Source organism: Peromyscus californicus, unplaced genomic scaffold (assembly GCF_007827085.1).
Source record: "Peromyscus californicus insignis strain IS unplaced genomic scaffold, ASM782708v3 Scaffold_7__1_contigs__length_154581171, whole genome shotgun sequence".
In the NCBI taxonomy this organism is placed as follows: domain Eukaryota; kingdom Metazoa; phylum Chordata; class Mammalia; order Rodentia; family Cricetidae; genus Peromyscus; species Peromyscus californicus.
In genome coordinates this window covers 150,801,907-150,821,880 of record NW_026294595.1, presented here as the reverse complement: position 1 = coordinate 150,821,880, position 19,974 = coordinate 150,801,907, and the positions used below count along the sequence as shown (strand labels likewise).

The following is a 19,974-nucleotide window of genomic DNA, read 5'->3' as shown; positions in this document are numbered from 1 at the left end:
GCGGCGGGGCAAGCTAGCGGGACGCGCCCGCGGGCGGCGTCACGAGGGGCGGGGCCCCGCGCCGGGGGCGCGCCGGGAAGTTGCGCCTAGAGAAGTTGCGGGCGGCTGAGTCTTGGGGCTCGGGGCGGAGGGACTCCCCAGCCTTCCCGTAAACGCCAGGAAGAGCAGGGAGAAGCAGGCGCCACCCCGCAGGGCTCATCGCCCCGGGAAGCCGCCCTGGAGAGTGCGGTCGGCCCTAAGGGATCGTCCGCCGCTGAGACCCGAGCCAGGCCGCGAGCACACAGCCTCCCTGCAGGGTGCGGCGCCTCGGGACTCCCAGAGGCTGTGCAGCCTGGACTCCCGCCCTGGCCCCCGGCTGGGCCATGTCAAGAGGTCCTGGCTCTGCCCCGATGCCCCCAACCCCGGGTTTACGGAAACCGGCGCCACGGAGCCTCAGTTGCCTCTCGGAGCTGGATCCGCAACCCTGCAGACCCCCGGGCTGCGACCCTCGGCTGCAGCCCATCATCCAGCGGCGCTCGCGCTCGCTGCCCAGCTCCCCCGAGCGCCGTGCCAAGGCTGCGGGAGCTCCCGGCGCTGCGTGCCGAGCCGGCTGCAACCGGCAGCTCCGTGTGCGCTTCGCTGACGCTTTGGGCCTGGAGCTGACGCAGGTCAAGGTGTTTAACGCAGGGGACGACCCGTCCGTGCCGCTGCACGTGCTGTCGCGCCTGTCCATCAACTCGGACCTGTGCTGCAGCAGCCAGGAGCTGGAATTCAAGCTGCAGTGCCTGGTTCCCGACTTCCCACCGCCCATCGAAGCCCCGGGCTTCGGAGATCGCCTGGCACGGCAGCTCGTGTGCCTGGAACGTGTCACTTGTTCGGACCTGGGCATCAGCGGCACAGTGCGCGTGTGCAACGTGGCCTTCGAGAAGCAGGTGGCAGTACGCTACACCTTCTCTGGCTGGCGCAGTGAGCATGAGGCTGTGGCTCGCTGGAGAGGGCCTGCGGGTGCCGAGGGGACCGAGGACATCTTCGCCTTCGGCTTTCCCGTGCCACCCTTCCTCCTGGAGCTCGGCTCCCACGTGCTCTTCGCACTGCGCTACCGTGTGGCTGGCGCTGAGTACTGGGACAACAACGATGGTCGCGACTATAGCCTTACTTGTCGTAGTCATGCCCTGCACATGCCGCGCGGGGAGTGCGAAGAGAGCTGGATCCACTTCATCTGAGCTGCTGGTCTTGAACTGGGAGCGTCCGTCTCAGCAGCCCCGTCCCCACGGGTGCTGATCTCTGAGTGGCCGCCTCCCACCCCACTCTTCCTTCCCAGTAGTCTGGTCTCATTTCTTGCCGTGAAGCCCTGCAGCAGTGGCCTGTCGTGTCTTGTAATGAATTGTCTGGAGAGCCTGGTGGCCAGAGGAACCGGAGTCTGTGTAGTGTGTTTGGGGGAAGGGTGTGGGAGGGTAGATGCATGGGATTGTTGTCCTTAATTTCAGGAGGACCCAGGTCGGTGTTTTGCAAGGATGGCCTTTTGCATGTCTCCTCAATGTGTCTAAACACAAGTAGGCATTATTTATTATTGTGAAGTTAGCCTTCCACCCGTAGTGGATGCCTTTTCAGGAATACTCTAGATTTAGTAAGCTTAAAGAAGGCCTGTTGTCTGTCTGCACCCACACAATGTGGCCTACATTATGGTCCCTCGAGGCATTTCTACCCTGGGATGGTTAAAAACCTGAGACCATGTTTGCTTGCCAATGTTTGTAGCCTCCCAACAGTAAGAACTATTAATAGTCAAGAAACTTACAGCTCATCTGTCATCACACAACCATTTCTGGGCTTCGAGGCTGCCCTGGTTAGGCAGTGCCTCCCACATCAACAGCTGGGGAGGAGTGGACTGAAAAGCTTCCAGCCATGCTGCTTGGCCCAAACAGTGCTTTCTCGGGGACTACCGTTCATGTATTTGTCTTCTGGTCTGGTACTGGGTCTGCTCGTTAACAGGCCATTTTCTGTTTAGGTTTGAAACTACCTGAACCTTTGAAAAGATCTTGCCTTAAGTTATTTCCGTTTTCAAATGGCCACAGGGATTCAGGCAGGAGTGCCCTTCCCGGTGACCTTTTCCACGAAAGAGATGACTTTTTATTTCTAAGTATGGGAAGATTCCAGCCTTCCTATTTTGGAAGTCAACTTTCAAATGAATCTGGATGGTGTTTTCAGAAACAGCCAGGGCTTGGAGGAAGACAATTCACAGATTTTTATACACCTAATGGGTTTTTAATTGTACAGTTATGCCAGGTCTCACAGCTACCCGCCACTTTATTCTTTGTGCCTTCAGTTAGGAAAGTTGCTAACATTTTTATGGGCTTATTTCCCAGTTTTAAAATGTTAAATGCTTTTAAAAACAACAACAACCAGAACCTCCGAGTTTGTCCAGACCACTCACTGTTCTTGCCGGATGTCCCTGCTGCTTAGAACCCCCTGTGGAGGGGCTGGCAAATCTTTTTTGGTGCTGAGCTGTGGCCTCTCTGACAGCGGGTGCTAGAACTGAGGCAAAACAGACTGAGGTGGACAAGACCTCCCAGGTGTGACTTTTGCTTTTGAGACAGTGGAAGTCCTACGATGGACTTGGTGACATCTGTCACCAGTGAGTGTTTGAGTATTGATGTTTGTTAAATCAGCATGGAAAAGATGTATTTTACCCTTTAACCTGTTTGGTTTTGATACTTGAAACTTCTGCCTTTTAAAATTCCAAGAACAGTGTTGGCTTTCTCTGGTACCTTCTGGACTAAGACAAGTTTTGATTTAAAATTCCACAATGAGGCGACACAGCCTTTGGCTGTTAGGACTCTGCACTACATTGACATTCAAGAGTGAGAGGAGCCCAGAGGCGTTTCCTGCTGCTTAATGGAACTGTCCAATTAGGTCAGCAAACCCCAGGGGTCATGGCTACTCTGTCCTTGGCCCCTGTCCAGAATGCAAGATAATGGTCCAGACTCTTCAGGTAAAAGGTAGACTTGTCTGGAGGATTGTTGCTTCAAAGCACGGAGAGAATTTTACAGTCCATGGGAAAGCCAATCACTTGTCCAAAGGGTCTAATTACAGAAAAGTAAATAATATATCATCAAAATTGAGAGAACCTTAAGGTGCCTTTTAAGACATACCAACAATTTGAAATCTAAAGCTTAAAGACGGTTCTGCTTGATTAAAAAAATGAATAAAAGCTGTAAGACATTTCAGGGTGAACTTTCTGACCCTAAGACTCACTTAGACTGTTGAGATGTTAAAATTGTGTGGATTGTGCACTGTGTTGGGTTGTTCCCCAAATGTATTTTACTGCCTGTCACTTAAAATTATTTTACTCAAGCCTAAATATTAAAGTACATGTGTAAAAATGTCCCTTTGTTAAGCTGGTGCGTGTCTTGTAGAAGACAAAGTTTTGGAACATCTTGGTGTTTAAATCATTTCACACGGAAGTCCTATCCTTCCCCAGAAATGGATGAGTACTGGGCCTTCTTTGAAGGGACTCCTGCATCTGTAGCAGAGTGGTATGTGTGTTGCTAAAACACCTTCTCTGAGGAGACTTAAAATCCACCACACCTCCTCCTATCCCAATAAAAAGGCAAACTACAGTTTTGCCAGAGTTCACTCATTGGGCTTATTTTGGAGCAATGGGTAAGGGGCTATGGCAGGGTGGGGGTGGCCTTAAAGGAGTCAAACGGGGCGATCTGCACCCAGCAGTGATGAAGAGTCCCCAGGTCTGTGCAGATAGATTCCCTCCCATAATCCTTCCCCACCCTTAACCTCTAGCCTAAGTAGTTCTCAGTCTTCCTAACGCTGTGACCCTTGAACACAGTTTCTCATGTTGCGGTGACCCCCAACCAAAAATTATCTCATTGCTACTTCATAACTATAATTTTGATACTGTTATGAGTCATAGTGTAAATATCTGATATTCAGGATATCTGATATGTGGGGGTCACGACTCACAGGTCAAGAACTGCTGCTCTATCCCTTCCCAGAGACTCAGGCCATTGCAATTGGGGCAGAACAACTGCATACAGTTGGTTAGGAGGGGTGGCGGGCAGAACTTCATACAGTTGGTTTGGAGGGGTGGTGGGCTGCATTCGGGCGAGGATCCTGTCACTCTCCCTGTCCCCCTACCCCTTCAAGAAGAAAGGTCAACAATCAACAAGACCAGCTGGGGTGATGTTTAGCATGAAGATGGCAGCAGTTTGGCTTGGAGGATAGTCCTGTACAGCAGTGTGTGTTTATAAAAGTAAAACATCTTACCCTGTAGGTCAGAGTTCAGGGGCTGTGGTAATTGTATTTCTCTTAAATTCCTCTGTGACTCCTGTGGAGCCCGGCCTGCACTGAAACTCTCCACCAAGTACAAAGTTTTACATCCATTAAGGAGGAAGGAAACTGGCATTCAGCATGCCTTGTCTTATTTGCTCAGCCAAGATGCTAGACTCTTGGTGTGTTTGGAATTAATCAGTCGTGCTGTCTGGTTGATAATAACCCCCATTTTCTTAGCTGCAAAGAGAGGCTCTTCCACAGCCAGCCGGCCTCAAATTCAGCGTTAAACCAGCTATCCAGCTCCATGATCTTTCTGCCAGGAGATATGACCCACAACCTGTTTCCAATAAGAGCTAGTTAAATTTACTTGAAAAGGGTGAAGGGATGCATCTCTTAGCTTGACTAACACAGACAAGGCCAGAGGTTTGAACTCTGGCCCTGCAGAGAACATATGTGACCAGAAACCAAATTTCGATAATGACTGATAAGATTTTCTTTCAGACACCACAGTTTAAAACCTTTAAGTAAAACCACTTAGGGTAAGAATAAATGGGTTGTCTTACTTTTCTATTACTGTGATAAATCATCAGGACCAAAAGATACTCAGGGAGCAAAGGGTTGTTTCCTTCTACTTCTACATTGCAGCCCATCACTGATGGAAGTCAGGACAAGAATTCAAGGCAGGAACTGAAGCAAAACCCATGGAGGAGTACTGCTTACTGGCTTGCTCCCCATGGCTTGCTGAGCCTGCTTTCTTATGAACTCAGGATCATTTGTTCTGCAGTGGCACTGCCCACAGTGAGCTAGACCCTCCCACATCAATTGTTAGTTAAGACAATACCCCACAGACTTGCCTGCAGGACAATCTTATGAAGGCATTTTCTCAATTAAGATTCCTTCTTCCCAGATAAGCCTAGGTTTGGGTTGAGGTGACAAAAGCCTCGGAACAGGAGTGATATACTTTGTTCCTTCATGTAACTGTCTAAAGACATGTTTGTGCCTCTCCTAACAAGCTGCTGGTTGGGAAACCACTAGATTGCATCATGGAAGATGGTAAGTCTATTACAAGAAAGCAGAGTGTGAAGACAGTGATGCAAGTCTCGGGTCGTGAGGCTGACATGCTCTGATCTTACATTTTGTATTATATGTGTATAAACTTATGTGTATAAACAATTCAAAAAACATTGCAAACTAAATGTCTTGAATACTCAATATAAGCCTGTCAACTGCATACATTGTTTAATTTTTTTTTTTTTTAAATTAGGATCTCCCTGGACCTACATGTAATTCCAGCCATTTGGGAAGCCGGGACAGGAGGATCTCAAGTTCAAGTTGCATACCCAAGCAACTTAGATCCTGTATCAGAAAGTACAAAGAGGGCTGGAAGTATAAATCAATGGTAGATCACTTTTCTGGCATGCATGAGGCCTTGGATTCAATGAGGAATTAACTCAAAATTCAATTTAACAAGGCACAAAGTTGTAATGATGCCTGTAATTCTAGCTAAGAAACACTGCAGTTTATATTCTGTGTGATTTGAACTGCTTTGGTACTCAGGGTTTTTTGCTTTTTTTTTGTGTGTGTGTGTGTGTATGTTTATTTTCTAAGTGCTTTCTAAAGCACATTTAAGTCAGAATTGTGTGCTGGCCATTTGTTGTGGAAGGCTACTGTAGCAGGAATCTTAAAAGTTCTTATTAATAAAATCAAACCTTTGCCAGGTATTGGGGTGAACTGGGAGATGAGAGAACCAGAACAAGCCACAGCTACCTCACCTTGCCGGATCCTCAGCTGGTCTTATTTCCTCTGAGTCCTCATCCAGAATGAATCTTAGCTGAACTGTGCTGCTCGAAAGCCTGAAAGCTTAACCAGCCAAATGCTTAACCAGACCAAGTGCTTAATCAGGCCAAATGCTTCTAGTTTCTGGTCCTCATGCCTTATATACCTTTCTGCCTTCTACCACCACTCCCTGGGATTAAAGGCTCACTTTCTGGGATTAAAGGCGTGAGTCACCATGCTTGGCTGTATCTTTGAACACATGGATTTCTGCCTCTGGAATGCTAGGATTAAAGGCTTGTGCTACCACTGCCTATCCTCATGTTTAATATTGTGGCTGTTCAGCCGGGCGGTGGTGGCGCACGCCTTTAATCCTAGCACTCGGAAGGCAGAGGCAGGCGGATCTCTGTGAGTTCGAGGCCAGCCTGGTCTCCAAAGCGAGTTCCAGGAAAAGGCGCAAAGCTACACAGAGAAACCCTGTCTCGAAAAACAAAAAACAAAAAAAAAAAAATATTGTGGCTGTTCTGTCTCTGACCCCAGATAAGTTTATTAGGGTACACAATATTTTGGGGAACACAATACCACCACAGGCTACCCTCTGAGCATAACAGCCATCAACTTCAGGAAAATTGCGGTTCCCATTGTTAAGACCCTGGGAAGATTAACCTGTTGGCTACTGACAATCCTTCAGGGAATTGGGTAGGGTCGATCACTGGACCCTCACCTGAGATCCCAGCCACTCCCTTTGCACGCCCCTCTCCAGCTACCTGTCATTCTGCTCTAATTGCACGTGCCTGGGCTTGGGTGGTGCCAGTGTATATGAGGGGTGGAGGGTTGCCGCAAGAAGCACGTCTCTGGTGGTGCAACCATGAGGAAGTCGTCATTAATCGTCCATGCTAAGCTTAAGTTATTTGGTGACGCTGCTGCTTTGAGGTCACTTGCTTCCCATCAGTAAGCCCAGCAAGCTCTGGTATCTAAGCTAGACGTGGGTGGAACCCAGCTTTTGGTCTGTTATTGGAGCCCTATCTGCTTTTGGTCTGTTATTGGAGCCCTATCTGGGGTGAGTAGACATTCGATCTCATCCCCCAGGAAAAGTTAAGAAAGCACCACTGAAACCTGGGTCTGCTGCATACTGACCACAGCTGAGCTGCACCCTAGCCCAGTCATCCAATTTAAAAAAAAAAAAAAATGCTTTTTAGATAGGAAATCAAGCTGTTACTAAAAATACCATTTTGAACTCTGATTTGGTACCATCCCCTTTTAACTCTCCTCTTGTGAAGCTTTTAGAGCTCCCACTAGGTCGCAGGATAACCCAAGGGTTAAATAAAGCCGTATTATCTGTCATGGGGATGCAAAGCAGGCAGCATCATGCACGCCTGTGCAATTTGTCAAAAAGGCGGGGCCACCATAAATTCAGGGCACAGAGAAAATGGAGGAGCCACAGCACTGCCGCTATGGCTGGAACCTAGGGGCATGAGAATGGCTTCATTGAGGGGTGGTGGAGCCCCACTGCCTGCAGGTTCTGTCTCCTCAAGGCCTGTGTTTTCTCTCCAGGTGGGACATGGTTAGCGCCCCCTGCTGGCGGGCGGCCCTGCAGCACAGCATCGCCGCGCCGGTGAGGAAAGCAGCTGCACACCACCATAGACCCTGCTTCCGTCACTTCCGACTCCCAACCATGGACAGGGCAAGGGTCATCGGAAGTGGGATGGAGAGATGTGCAATTCTTCCCAGAAACACCGGGACGCTGCTACACCCTAGCCAGTGTCTCTGGAGGGTAAGGGGCGTGGCCTCTCTGGGCGGCGCTGATTGGACAAAGGAGCGTGGCCTGGTTGGGCGGCGCTGATTGGTCGGAAGGGGCGTGGCCTGGTTGGGCGGTGCTGATTGGACGGGCGGTTTCCCGCTTTCCGTTGGAGCCCGGGAGGCTGAGGAGGCGCGGTCACCCTCGACGTCCCGCGCCCGTGGAGGAGGAGGAGGCCGCCAAGCTGGGGTGTGCGGGGCTTCGGGGGGCGGATGGGTGGGAGGGCGGGCTGGGGCTGCTGCGTGGTGTGGCGGGACAGAGAGGAGTGTGTGAGGAGCTCGAGAGGCCGAGGCCTGAGCGGCCTGGGCCGTGGTGAAGAGCGCGACCACATGGCGAGGCCTTGGGGGAGGCCTGAGGGCTGAGGGAAGTGCGAGGCCGACGGCCCCTGAGCATGCGCCGTGGGGGGTGGGGTGGGGACGGGAGCACGAGGGCCTTGGGCTCTGAGTGGGCCTCTGGTATCACGGGATCCCCGCTGACTTCCTGTCTGAGGGCTTCCTGTGGGGGACTGGGTGAGGACCGGGCCTGGCCTGGCCTTGTCAGGAGAGTGCGCGCGCGCAGTACCTGCTCGTGCGTGGTGTAAGCGTGTGCTCACGCGTGGGTGTGGCCTTAGCCCCTGTCAGGGCATCTCTTGTCCAGGGCCCAACCCTGTGTGTGAACAGTTGTTCCGTGCGCGCTTCCCCAGCTCACTTATGAGTTCCATAAGATCTTTGAAACGTTTCCTCGCGGTGGGAAAGCTGATTACTTTTGGGTAGCGTTCCCTCTGAGACGCTTTGTGGCCCATAGAACTGTTTTTTGGCTTTACTGCAGTCAGCATTCTTTCAATGGCGGTGGGTGCGTAACTGGGTTATTTTTCTTTCTTAAAAAAAAAAAAGTCCACCTATATAGATACTAATTAAAATTTGCTTTTCCTTGGTTGGCTCCTTTGCGAAATATAAGAATAGACAATAGAACCATCTGGCTAGCATAATACGTCTTTTCGACATAATTCTTCTGTGCTGTGTGTGTCATGGCTTAGAGCACTTTTGGGAAAATGCATTACTTCCAGTTGTTTGTGGAACATTATGGCAGGGCTGCTGACAGCTGCTGGCCCGTAGGAAACAAAATACAAACGTCTCTACAATATATTTTAAATAATGTCTTAAGTCACATCTTTAAACTGGAAATGAAATGTTTCAGTCTTCAATTTCACAGATACATTTTAACTGCAGAAAAATGGAAAAGGGGATGAAAAGGTGTTTTTATGACTATTGCAAAATAGTTGCCCTAACTGAATGTATTCATTATGGATACTTGATAGTGGGCTGGTAATTTTGGATAAGTAATAAAGACCTACTTAATTTATAAATTAGTACATTTTATATATTCTCATTTTCTATAACAATCACTGTCATAACCACTTTTTGACAATCATTAGGATTGAAACAATACTTATGTTTAAAGTGTTGAATGAGTATATTTTCATAAAAACGTATTTTAAGGTATATTGAATTTTTCTTAGAATTAACTATTGACTTTATATATTATCATTAAAAACGTCTTAGCAACTCACATTTTTGCATAAATGTTACTCTGTTTTATAGTACTGAGCTTACCCGATATTCTAATAGTTGCTTGCTAGCTAACTGCTACCAACATAAATTTTCAATGGAAGTAATTTAAGATATAAGAAAAAAGAGACTTTATTAAAAAGAAAGAGAAAGCTTATGATCTGGGAAAAGGGAGCTTGGGAATAAAATGAATATGTCTCTTAAGGAACAAAGAGAAGAGGCTGGTTCATGTAGAGGAAGCTTCTGTCCCTTCTCAAACCCTTGGTATTGGTATAAATAACCCATGTTCATAGATCCACTGTGTGAATCCTTCCATACTTTTATTATTTTTAACACATACACAGATGTACTTCACAGAATATAGCTTGATCTTGTATGTAGTTTAAAATGTTCATGAACATGCTCTAGAGAGATCATCTGTGTCTCCTTTCACTTTTGTTTTTACCCTGTTTTAAGATGAGCCTCATTCTGAGATAAAGAGCAGTTGATTAAACTACACGTATAAGTGTCCAGTTGCATCCTGTGCACATTGCATTTATTTACCTACTTTGTCCCCACCACACCTACAAAGGCAGGGTTTTTTCCCCCTTACTGTTAGAGGCAGTGACTCAATAAAAATTAAATACTGTTTTTGTACTTCCATGTTTCTGTAAAACTAGAAATGGAACTACATGTTGTGAAATACCATTTTTTTTCTGTTTGCACTTTGAAAAGGGTAGAGATATTATTGATACCCATCATTTTCTATTTTCCACATTATCAGGCTTTTTATAGTTTTTACCAGCCCAGTGAATGTTGCAGTTGGTTATCTTCTAATTATAAATTCTGTTGTAGAGGAAGCATCTTTTCCTTTTTTGTTAGTCACTGGAGTTTTTGAGTTTCTCCTTTTCTGAATGACTTGTTCTTAATCTTTTCCACTTTCATGTTCATTTTCTCCTTGATTCCTCAGTTTTTCAGAATTATTTTAATCTATGTCTTAGGAACAAAACTAAACACATATTTATGACAGGATATATAATTTTTTTTGGGGGGGAGGTTGAGACAGGGTTTCTCTGTGTAGCCCTGGCTGTCCTGGAATTCTGTAGACCAGGCTGGTCTCAAACTCAGAGATCTGCCTGCCTCTGCCTCCTGAGTGCTGGGATTAAAGGCTTGCGCTGCCACCACCTGGCTAAGAAACATAATTTAACTGAAGTATATGATAAATATCCCGAAAGGAATTTTAAGAAACTAGTCTATTGGTATGACAACAATTACTCTCATATATTTAAGATCTTTAAACTGTAAACATATAGAACAGGTAATAAGGTACATAAAATGTTCTCTTTCGTAGGTGTCTGTCTTCTCCTGCTGTTCTTAAATGAAGCAAAAATGCCTGTGAGACCAGACCTCCAAGTATGTAGTCCCTAGACCACAATCATTTTAAATCACTCAAATAACTTTGTGTACTTCTATCTGTTGCTATATCTTTAGTAATGACAAACTTAATGTTTTAAGAAATACCTTTTATATTTTATGTTCTTACTATAAGAACATAAAATATAAAAGGTATTGATTCTTTGTGCTTTCAGTATTGAAAATAGTTATTCACTGATTAGTGTATTATACCTAGATAGATTATAAAGTTTTAAATTGTATGATCTTACATTTTATACTTGTAGTTTACCAGTAAATCTGTTTAGTGATCAGACTACAGTCTGAAAGTTTACTTATGCTGTACTATAATAGTGGAGATAAGGCCAGGCAGTGGTGGTGTACGCCTTTAATCCCAGCACTCGGGAGGTAGAGGCAGGTGGATCTCTGTGAGTTTGAGGCCAGCCTGGGCTACAGAGTGAGTCCAGGAAAGGCGCGAAGCTACACAGAGAAACCCTGTCTCGAAAAACAAAACAAAAAAACAAAAAGACAAAACAAAACAAAACAAAAAATAGTGGTGATAGCAGATCTGATAAAAGTCATATTAGGGTAATACTTAAGTTGAATTAATGGATATAATTTTTAAAAGGGTAAATATCTTGATGCAGTTTTATTTTTAAATATCATGAAGTTTGTACTCAGATATGCTAGGATTTTGTCGATGGTGATAAGTATAGTTACTATAATGTTGATTTGATTTTTCATTTAGTTTGTGATTTACTTGAGTCAGTGAAGATATAAATATAAATTGGAAACTTTGATAAAATATTTTCTATCTAAAATTGTTACTAAAGAAAATCTTTAATTTAGTAACTCTGAATAGTAATAGGCTTTTTTAAAGGTATTTTATGAGCTGATTTATTTTCATTCAGAAACCATCCTTTGGTAATTTAATTGCATAAAGTGACTAATTTTGTTGGCATATCTGTGCTGTTAACGATCTCTCTGCAGCAGTTGGAAAAGTTTATTGATGATGCCTTGAGAAAAAATGACTTCAAACCTTTGATGATACTTTTACAAATTGATATTTATGAAGATGTGAAGATTAAATGCAGCAAACAATTCCTCCACAAGTTGGATGACTTAATATGCAGGGTAAACACTCAGTTTTGTTTAATTGCTCTTAAAATTATTTCATATGATTTTAGTTTCTAGGAAGTGCTCCATTCAAAAAAATATGAACAGAGACAAACTTTGGACAAGACTGCTTACAATTATTTAAATGTTTTATCTCACCATTTGTTTATTATTTGAGGCATCTCAACACATTGAACTTGTTTCTAAAGTAAAATTTATAACAATCTATGTTCCAAAGGCTACTATCATTAATCTGAGAGGAAAAGTTACCTATAGACAACTTTATTTTTAAAGACCCATCAACATATTTGTGGTGGTATACAGTGCTTGGTGATTTAAAAAATAAAGTAATCACAAAACAATCCAAGACCTTGGATTTGACTTAACATTTCTGAAATGTATTTATATTAAGAAAAGGTAACTACAAATTGGCTCCAGGTATCTAAGATTGGTGATGAATTATTGGTTGAATAGGAATTTCTAATCTACCTGTGGTAGCTCATGCCTGTGATCTAGCACGTGGAATGCTGAGGCAGCAGGAATGCCACAAGTTTCAGACCTGTCTCAGCTAGACCCTATTGTCTCAAACAAGGTCTGTCTTGAGTTTAACTCTTTAAAATGGAAGGGACAACTGCTTCCATAGGGTTACGACCCACCCTTTGCCATGGCTGGGTGGTTTGAGACAAGTTGCTTTATTAAGCCATTCTCCTCAGCCTTTCCATTATAAAGACGAGAATGGTTCCCTTTTAGGATTTATGAGGATTATAAATTGATGCTGCTCTTGGAACAATTTCTACCCCATACTACTTTTTATTTGCAGCAGTTTAAATACATACTTTTTGTTTTAGGAGCTTAACAAAAAGGATGTCCAAACTATTTCAAACATCTTGATATCTGTTGGAAGATGTAGCAAGAATATCTTTATACTGGGACAAGCTGGACTTCTAACCATGATAAAACAAGGATTAGTCCAAAAGATAAGTACATATTCAAAGGGAATCTGATAATGATAAAAATGTCTATTAAAAAAAAAAGTCCAAACTGCTGAAAGTAAATTTAGGAACTTTATATAGAACTTTTGAGAGTATGTATTTTTATGCTATGGGTATATGCTATAAGGATAAAGGTCAGAAGGAAACTGCACAAGTTCCTTGACAACTATGTGAATTTGATACCAGTGGGCTTTTATTTGAATTATTTTCTGTTAACTAAGTCATTTAGGTTGTTTACTGTCTGACCCCCACAGAAAAATATAAGACAGTGATTTTCGTATTTTCATTGACATATAGCCAGCACATTGATTAGTACCTTGGACATATTATGTATTCATATCTGAATCAAATTAAGGTAAACTAATTCTAAAAATACCCAAATAATATAAATCATCTTGATAGTTTTAGCTGATTACAACAAGTGTATCTGTAGTAGGAATTTAAAGAAGGAAGGTCTTTGTAATGAAATTAATATTAACTTCATTCCTGTTTTAAACAGTGAGGAAAAAGAGTAAGTTAAAAAATACAAGGGTCCTGTGCTCATTGCATGAGTTGGCTGTTTGAAACCTGGGGCCTATGAAGGATTGCTTGGCTCGGCCTGGGAGGAGGGGACTAGACCTACCTGGACTGAGTCTACCAGGTTGACCTCAGTCTGTGGGGAAGGCTTTGCCCTGGAGGAGATGGGAATGGAGGGGGGTGGCTGGGGGGAAGGTGAGGGGGACGGGAGGGGGGAGAACAAGGGAATCCGTGGCTGATATGTAGAACTGAATGGTATTGCAAAATAAAAAAAAAAATACAAGACATTTTAAAATGTAAAATTTCTTTGATTCAATACTGGAGATTTTATTTTTAATATCATTTATTCTTAGGTTTATTGAGTAAACAAATACAAGTACATAAATTTTGTTAAAATGGAATTCAAAATAACTAATGTATGTATTCATCTTTACATGGTTTCCTGGTTTGAAAAGTCCAAGGAGATTATTCTGAGCCAAGGACAATCAAAAGATGAAGCTGTTATGAATATGGTAGAAGACTTATTTGATCTTTTGATGGTAAAAGTTACATTGATTGTTACAAAGCATGTGTTTATTAGGAAACTATTTATTTTGGTACTAAGAGTCATTGATAGACTGGCAAGTGACTTGGATTAATCTGTCCAGACTGTATAAACCATTTAAGCTGGCTAGTATTAAATAATTTATTAATAAATTAAAGTTAAATAGTTACATTGTGAATAAAAATTTTTAATAGCTTTTGTAATAATTTATAATATTAAATTATAAATGATTTATTTACTTTTTTTAGGTTGTATATGACATCAACGATGAAGGTAAAATATCTTATTTCCATCAAAACAACTTACTAGGAACTTTAAGTATAATTTTGTAACATGCATAATACTGTCCGAGGAACTCAGGATCTAATTAAAGAATCAGACTTTCTGTAAAGGACCAGGTAGTAAAATTTTAGACTTTTTAGGCCAAGAGAAGAAAAATGCAGACATTAGGTAAGTATTTCATATAAGAAAACAAATTTCAAAATTGATTTATGGATACAATTGAGAATATTTTGTATTATGGATTTGCTAATGAGGTAGAAAATAGTATTTTTGCATCTTCTTAGGGATTAAAATTTTAACGTGTTTATTAATGAAATTTTATGTATATCACATAGAAAATTCCAGTATTTGGCCATATCTTCAGGAAAAATCTGTCAGTTAAGGAATATTTTAATTGAAAATGTCCATCACCTAGAAGTATTAATCAAATCCCAATACTCGCTGAAATGTTTGCTATTTAGAATCTCTGCTCTTCAGAATGTCATTACAATAAAGTAATTACTTCCCACTGAAGGTGATATGGAAGCTCCTCAACCACACAATAAAATGGACTTTGAATGTGGCAGTTTTACTTTTTACTAAAATCAATGTCCAAAAATATTGCCGGACCTCAAGTTCGAGTGTGGAAAAACAGAATGCCCTCTGCATATATTTGTGAAGGAATGTAGGAAAAAAAAATATATATATATATATCCATCCCCCTTTGAGACAGAATCTCATATAACCCAAGCCACCTTATGTAGCTGAGAGGCCTTGAGCTCCTGATTGTCTTGCTGCCTCCTTACTGAGTGTTGGGGTTACAGGCATGTGTCCAGAATGCCTGGCTGAGATATTTTCATGTGTTCACTCTATCAGAAGCATAGAAAACATGTAATGCCTTTCCAATGTGTCAAATGTGTTGAATAGCCCTAAGTTCACAAAATTAGAGTGGATTCAGTGGCAGTCGTTTGTCAGATAATCCACTTACCTTGGTAGTGTGGCCAAGGTAAATTGTAGTACTTTTTCATTGGGACCTCCAGCCTGCAAATAATGACATGGAGACATTAATTATAAAAGCTCGGCCTTAGCTTAGGCTTGTTCCTAACTAGTTTTTAAAACTTAAATTAACCCATAGTTTTTAATCTACATACTTCCATGAGGTCCCTTAACCCATATGTACTGCCCATCCTGCTTCCTCTGTCTGTCTGGCAACCCTGCTTTTCTTCTTCCCAGAGTTTTCCCTCTTCCCAGAAGTCCCGCCTATACTCTCTTGCCTGGCTATTGGCCATTCAGCTTTTTATTACACCAATCACAGCAATATATCTTTATGCAGCGTACAAATATCTCACAACAGTGAATGCAAAGTTTTTTTATTTCCTTCTTAATTACTATTTACTCTCATATCACTTAACACACAATAAATATATCTTTATCTATGCATATGTATTTTACAGAATGAATACAGCAGAATTCAAGAGATCTTAGAACTGGGCTCTGATGGAAATATAATAGGCACTGTGTTAATAAAATAACCCAAACCACCACCAGGAAAGACACTGCTGTCTTAAAGATCAGGCCATGGGAGAGTCAGGATTGAGAGCAAAGATAATGGCCAACTGTAGAGACAAGACCAGGGCAGGGTTCAGAGGAGAAGCAGTGGGGCTTAGGTCCAGATTGGATGAGCCAAGTGGATTGGCAGACAGCAGTCAAATAGGCCACCCTAGCAGTGGGATACTGAGTTAAATTACCAAGGATAGCTGAGATATCAGGGACTATGGGGATCCAGCCCCTAGATAGTCCCCTCCCAGGGTCCGGGAAGAATCTACAACCAGCTGATAATTAATCTTGGATGAAGGAAATGAATCTATGTACATGAAACTCCTTAGTTCATACACTTTATTATTCTATGATAGTTCTCTCTCTGCATAGCTTCTATTCTGCTCTCATGTCTAGCTCCTTTCTTGCCTGATTTCTCTATATTAATCTACTGTCCCCTCTAGGTTCTATCTTAATTCCTTCATCTAGTTCTGTCCCTTTTAGGTTCTCATCTATCTAGTTCTTTCCCCTATCAGCTCCTCTCCCATCTCCTTCTCTCTCATCTAGCTCTTCCTCATCTTGTTCTTCCCCATCTGGCTCTTCCTCATCTTCCATCTCGTTCCTCTAGTCCTCTCTTTTAGCCCTTCAATCTAGTTCTTCCCCATCTCAGTTTGTTTCTCTCCAGTTCTTACCCATCTAGTTCTTCCATTCTCTTTTCTCTTCTTCTCCCTTGTGCCCTGAAAGTCCCGGTATATAAAAGGAGGGTCCGAGCTAAATTGTGTAAAGCTATTACTTAACGTCCACCTGACCTAGGCGGTGTCTCCTTGTCGAATTTACCTTAAGTCAGGAGACTTGTATGTGGGCTGTTATCACTGTTAGTCCTCGGAAATTGGGCGACCACCTGGGTGGTGTCTCCTTGTGGAATTTACCTTAAGTCAGGAGACTCACCTGTGGGTGGTTATCACTGTTAGTCCTCGGAAGTTGGGTGACCACCTGGGTGGTGTCTCCTTAGTCCTTGAAAATGGCTAGGGGAGATATCTGATTCCAGAGAAAGCCTTTCCTGGGGCTGTTCTCCAAATGCCTGGAATGTGTATGTCTAGAGAGTGATCAGTCCACACTGTTAGCCCTTCTTAGGGAAAAGTCAACTGGGAAAACTATGAAGGCACACATGATTTTCATAACAGAATACAGCTGATATATAAGAAGCCAAGTAATACCAAAAACTCCTTAGGATTTGGCTTCCTCTGGAGGAATTCCCTGATTCCTCCAGGTAGTGACTTTGCCATAACCAGCTGAGTTCTTATGATATATTCCTGCGGCCTGCAGCACTGAGAGTTCTCTTCTTCTTGGTATTTGACCCATATACCAGGCATCAGATGACAGTTCAGTTGTGGGGCCATTGCTATAACAGTACTAAATTTCTCCCACTTTATGGAGGCCAGGTGAGGGAATTTTGCACCCTTTCCTTGGTCTGGCTAGCTGATAAGTTCTTGGGCCTGCTTTCCCTGATAGATTTGAATACATCCATGGGCCTGTATAGCCTTGACTCACCTTGAAAAACTGAAGAGTGGGCCCCTTTATATACTCAGGAATAATTTGTTTTGGGGTGCTGTTCATGTATCCACATAGGCAATCAGTTATCTGGCACCCTCAAAATGGAGTCAAAAGCTGCTAATAAATTGAGCCTGAAAAAACACGTTGTGCTATTTTGCTTTGTTCTTACAATGTGGGGTAACTTAAGAGAGTAGGATGTAGCCTGATGTCTACAGATCTGCTTCTCGCTTTACCTTTTGGTAGTATGGGAAATGTGTAAAGCAGTGTGGTGGTTGTGAGCTTGTATGTTTGCCTTTCTACATTGTCACAATTTGTTGAATAATAAATTCATGGTATGGTAGATTCATTGGCAGCAATCTGCAAGTAATTCTGCTTTCTTTGATAGCTCTGAACAAGGCAAATATAGGTCTTTTTTTATTTCAATCTTTGTTAGAAATATTTAAACCCTCAGATGACACTTTACCTATTACACATAAACACACACATAGGTATGTTTGTATATGGGTAGGTTACATAATGGCTGCAAAAGGTTATAGAGGATGCAACAAAGTTTAAAGAGTTTCAAAAAGTCCAGAGAGGTCAATACTGGGAGACTGATAGAAATGCAGAGTCTCCGTAGGAATAATGAGGTCATGAACCCAGGCTGGAGGGCTGGTGGGATTCTGCTGCTGCCATAGACTATAGGAACAAAGTATGATGGAGTTTATAGAGACTAGGGACAAGACCCAGGTCCAGATGAATTAATAGGTTGACAAGACAGTGAGGATGGACAGGTTGCAATTTAATTAGGCCATGTCAGCTATAGGGATGGAGCCAAGATGAGGCCCCTGGGGCAGTCAGGAAGGAGTTCCTTGTCAGTTCTTTGACACAAAAACGAGGTGATCAGATGACAGGCTGGTGTTCCCATCAGAATGTCAGGTGTCTTCTATAAGTGAGACAGTCACACCCATTCTTCAGTCTGCTATGTCACTAAGTTCTCAGGCCTGGTTTTCCTGATATGATGTTAATACACCCATATACTTCTACATTCTCAATTTACTTGAATAAATTTATAGAGTGCCACTCTTTGTGCTTTGGAGAATAAGTTATGCTTGTACCTTACGGGTGGCACTGGAAGGATGGTGTCGATGTGTCCACCATGTGTAGAGTCATCCTCTGTCCTCAAAATAGAATCAAATGCTGCTAGCTGCTAGTAAACCAGTCTCTCAGGGCAGGATATGTTGTACAACATGAATTAGGGTAGACCACCTGAACTTAACAGTGGTGTTACTAAATACCATTCAATAACACCAGTTACCAAAACAACTTTATTGCACTCTAGATTCACAAGCACTGTGCCCTCTTATGATTGGAAGTTAAATTCACTAACCAACATTCTCAGTTCTAACAAAAGTTGGTAACAAGGTTGAGGATGGCTCTTGTTGAAGATAATTTTCAGTCTGGCTTTTAGTATGAAAGATGATAAATTTTGCCAGTGCTGGGACATTTGTCTGCTGTATGGTTGACAAGTAGGAATCTTAGGTACTATTTGTGATTAAAAATGAAGTTTGCCTTTGGTACTACTTTCAGTAAATGGATAGATACAGATGTTTTCCACAGGGTGCCTGCTCCAAACTAGTTCTGCTTTACAAAATAAGCAGAATTGAATTTGTATGCTATAGTTTGTCAGCTTTATTTTTTTTAAGCCGAGGCAAACAAAAGTTATTTTAATCTTTAAAACTTTTTTTAAATAACATTTTTTCATTTATTTTACATAGCTTGTCAGCTTTTGAACTAATGGAACAAAATTTTCAGTGATAAAAGAGTGAAGATTATATTACAGCTTGTCACCTTTTATATAGACACCAAGTATATTGTGCTAAGTGACCAGGTCCAGGTTACTTATTATTTCTTCTACCTGTAGACTTCCTCATGATTGGTAACTGAGGCTGGTTTGCTGTGGGATGTTCTGTATGGCAAATGTGTTGCTCTGATTGGTTGGAAAATAAAACACTGATTGGCCAGTAGTCAGGCAGGAGGAAGTATAGGTCGGACAAGGAGGAGAATAAAGCTGGGAAGTGGAAGGCTGAGTCAGAGACACTGCCAGCTGCCACAATGACAAACAGCATGTGAAGATGCCGGTAAGCCACGAGCTACATGGCAAGGTATAGATTAATGGAAATGGATTAATTTAAGCTGTAAGAACAGTTAGCAAGAAGCCTGGTACGGCCATACAGTTTGTAAGCAATATAAGTCTCTGTGTTTACTTGGTTGGGTCTGAGTGGCTGTGGGACTGGCAGGTGAGAGAGATTTGCCCTGACTGTGGGCCAGGCAGGAAAACTCTAGCTATACTGGTTAATCACTTACATAGCTATTTATTGTTCTCAAAGGCAAAATGTGTTAAGCAAATTAATGATTTAAATAATAGTTATGCTACCTTTTCATTAATTGTGTTTTTATATTTAGCATAACAATTTAAATTCTCAGGAAAAACAGTCCTAAGAGTACTAACATTGTAAACTAAGCCCCCTCCTACTGTAAAGTAAATCATATAGCTTTTCATCTGCGTTGTTTTTGTTGAGTATGATTACTTTGAAAAACTGTAATTTTGCTTTTGCAGTATTTCCATTGCTGAAACTTTTCAAATCTGTTATTAAGTGGCATGTAGTAAGTTCCTCAGAATACACTTATTATTGATAACCCATTTTCAAAAGATGAGGTTTT

The 19,974-nt window shown here is 42.5% G+C and overlaps 2 protein-coding genes across 2 annotated transcripts in view; both read left to right on the top strand.

The window, feature by feature from the left end:
- The first annotated feature begins 79 nt into the window (after nucleotides 1-79).
- Ppp1r3d (protein phosphatase 1 regulatory subunit 3D) lies at nucleotides 80-3,361 on the top strand. Its single transcript, XM_052724416.1, has one exon. The coding sequence runs from the start codon at nucleotides 363-365 to the stop codon at nucleotides 1,200-1,202; it is 840 nt and encodes a 279-aa protein (XP_052580376.1). The 5' UTR covers nucleotides 80-362; the 3' UTR covers nucleotides 1,203-3,361.
- A 4,236-nt stretch (nucleotides 3,362-7,597) lies between these two features.
- Sycp2 (synaptonemal complex protein 2) overlaps nucleotides 7,598-19,974 on the top strand; it is a 64,173-nt gene continuing 51,796 nt past the window's right edge. Inside the window, exons 1-5 of the mRNA XM_052723738.1 lie at nucleotides 7,598-7,651; nucleotides 11,743-11,886; nucleotides 12,717-12,845; nucleotides 13,811-13,915; nucleotides 14,169-14,193. Of these exons, the coding sequence (XP_052579698.1) occupies nucleotides 7,598-7,651; nucleotides 11,743-11,886; nucleotides 12,717-12,845; nucleotides 13,811-13,915; nucleotides 14,169-14,193 (457 nt within the window). The remainder of the gene's footprint in view (nucleotides 7,652-11,742; nucleotides 11,887-12,716; nucleotides 12,846-13,810; nucleotides 13,916-14,168; nucleotides 14,194-19,974) is intronic.

What these genes read in the sequence shown, in the direction of transcription:
- Ppp1r3d (XM_052724416.1), top strand. Translation starts at nt 363, where the DNA reads ATGTCAAGAGGTCCTGGCTCTGCCCCGATGCCCCCAACCCCGGGTTTA.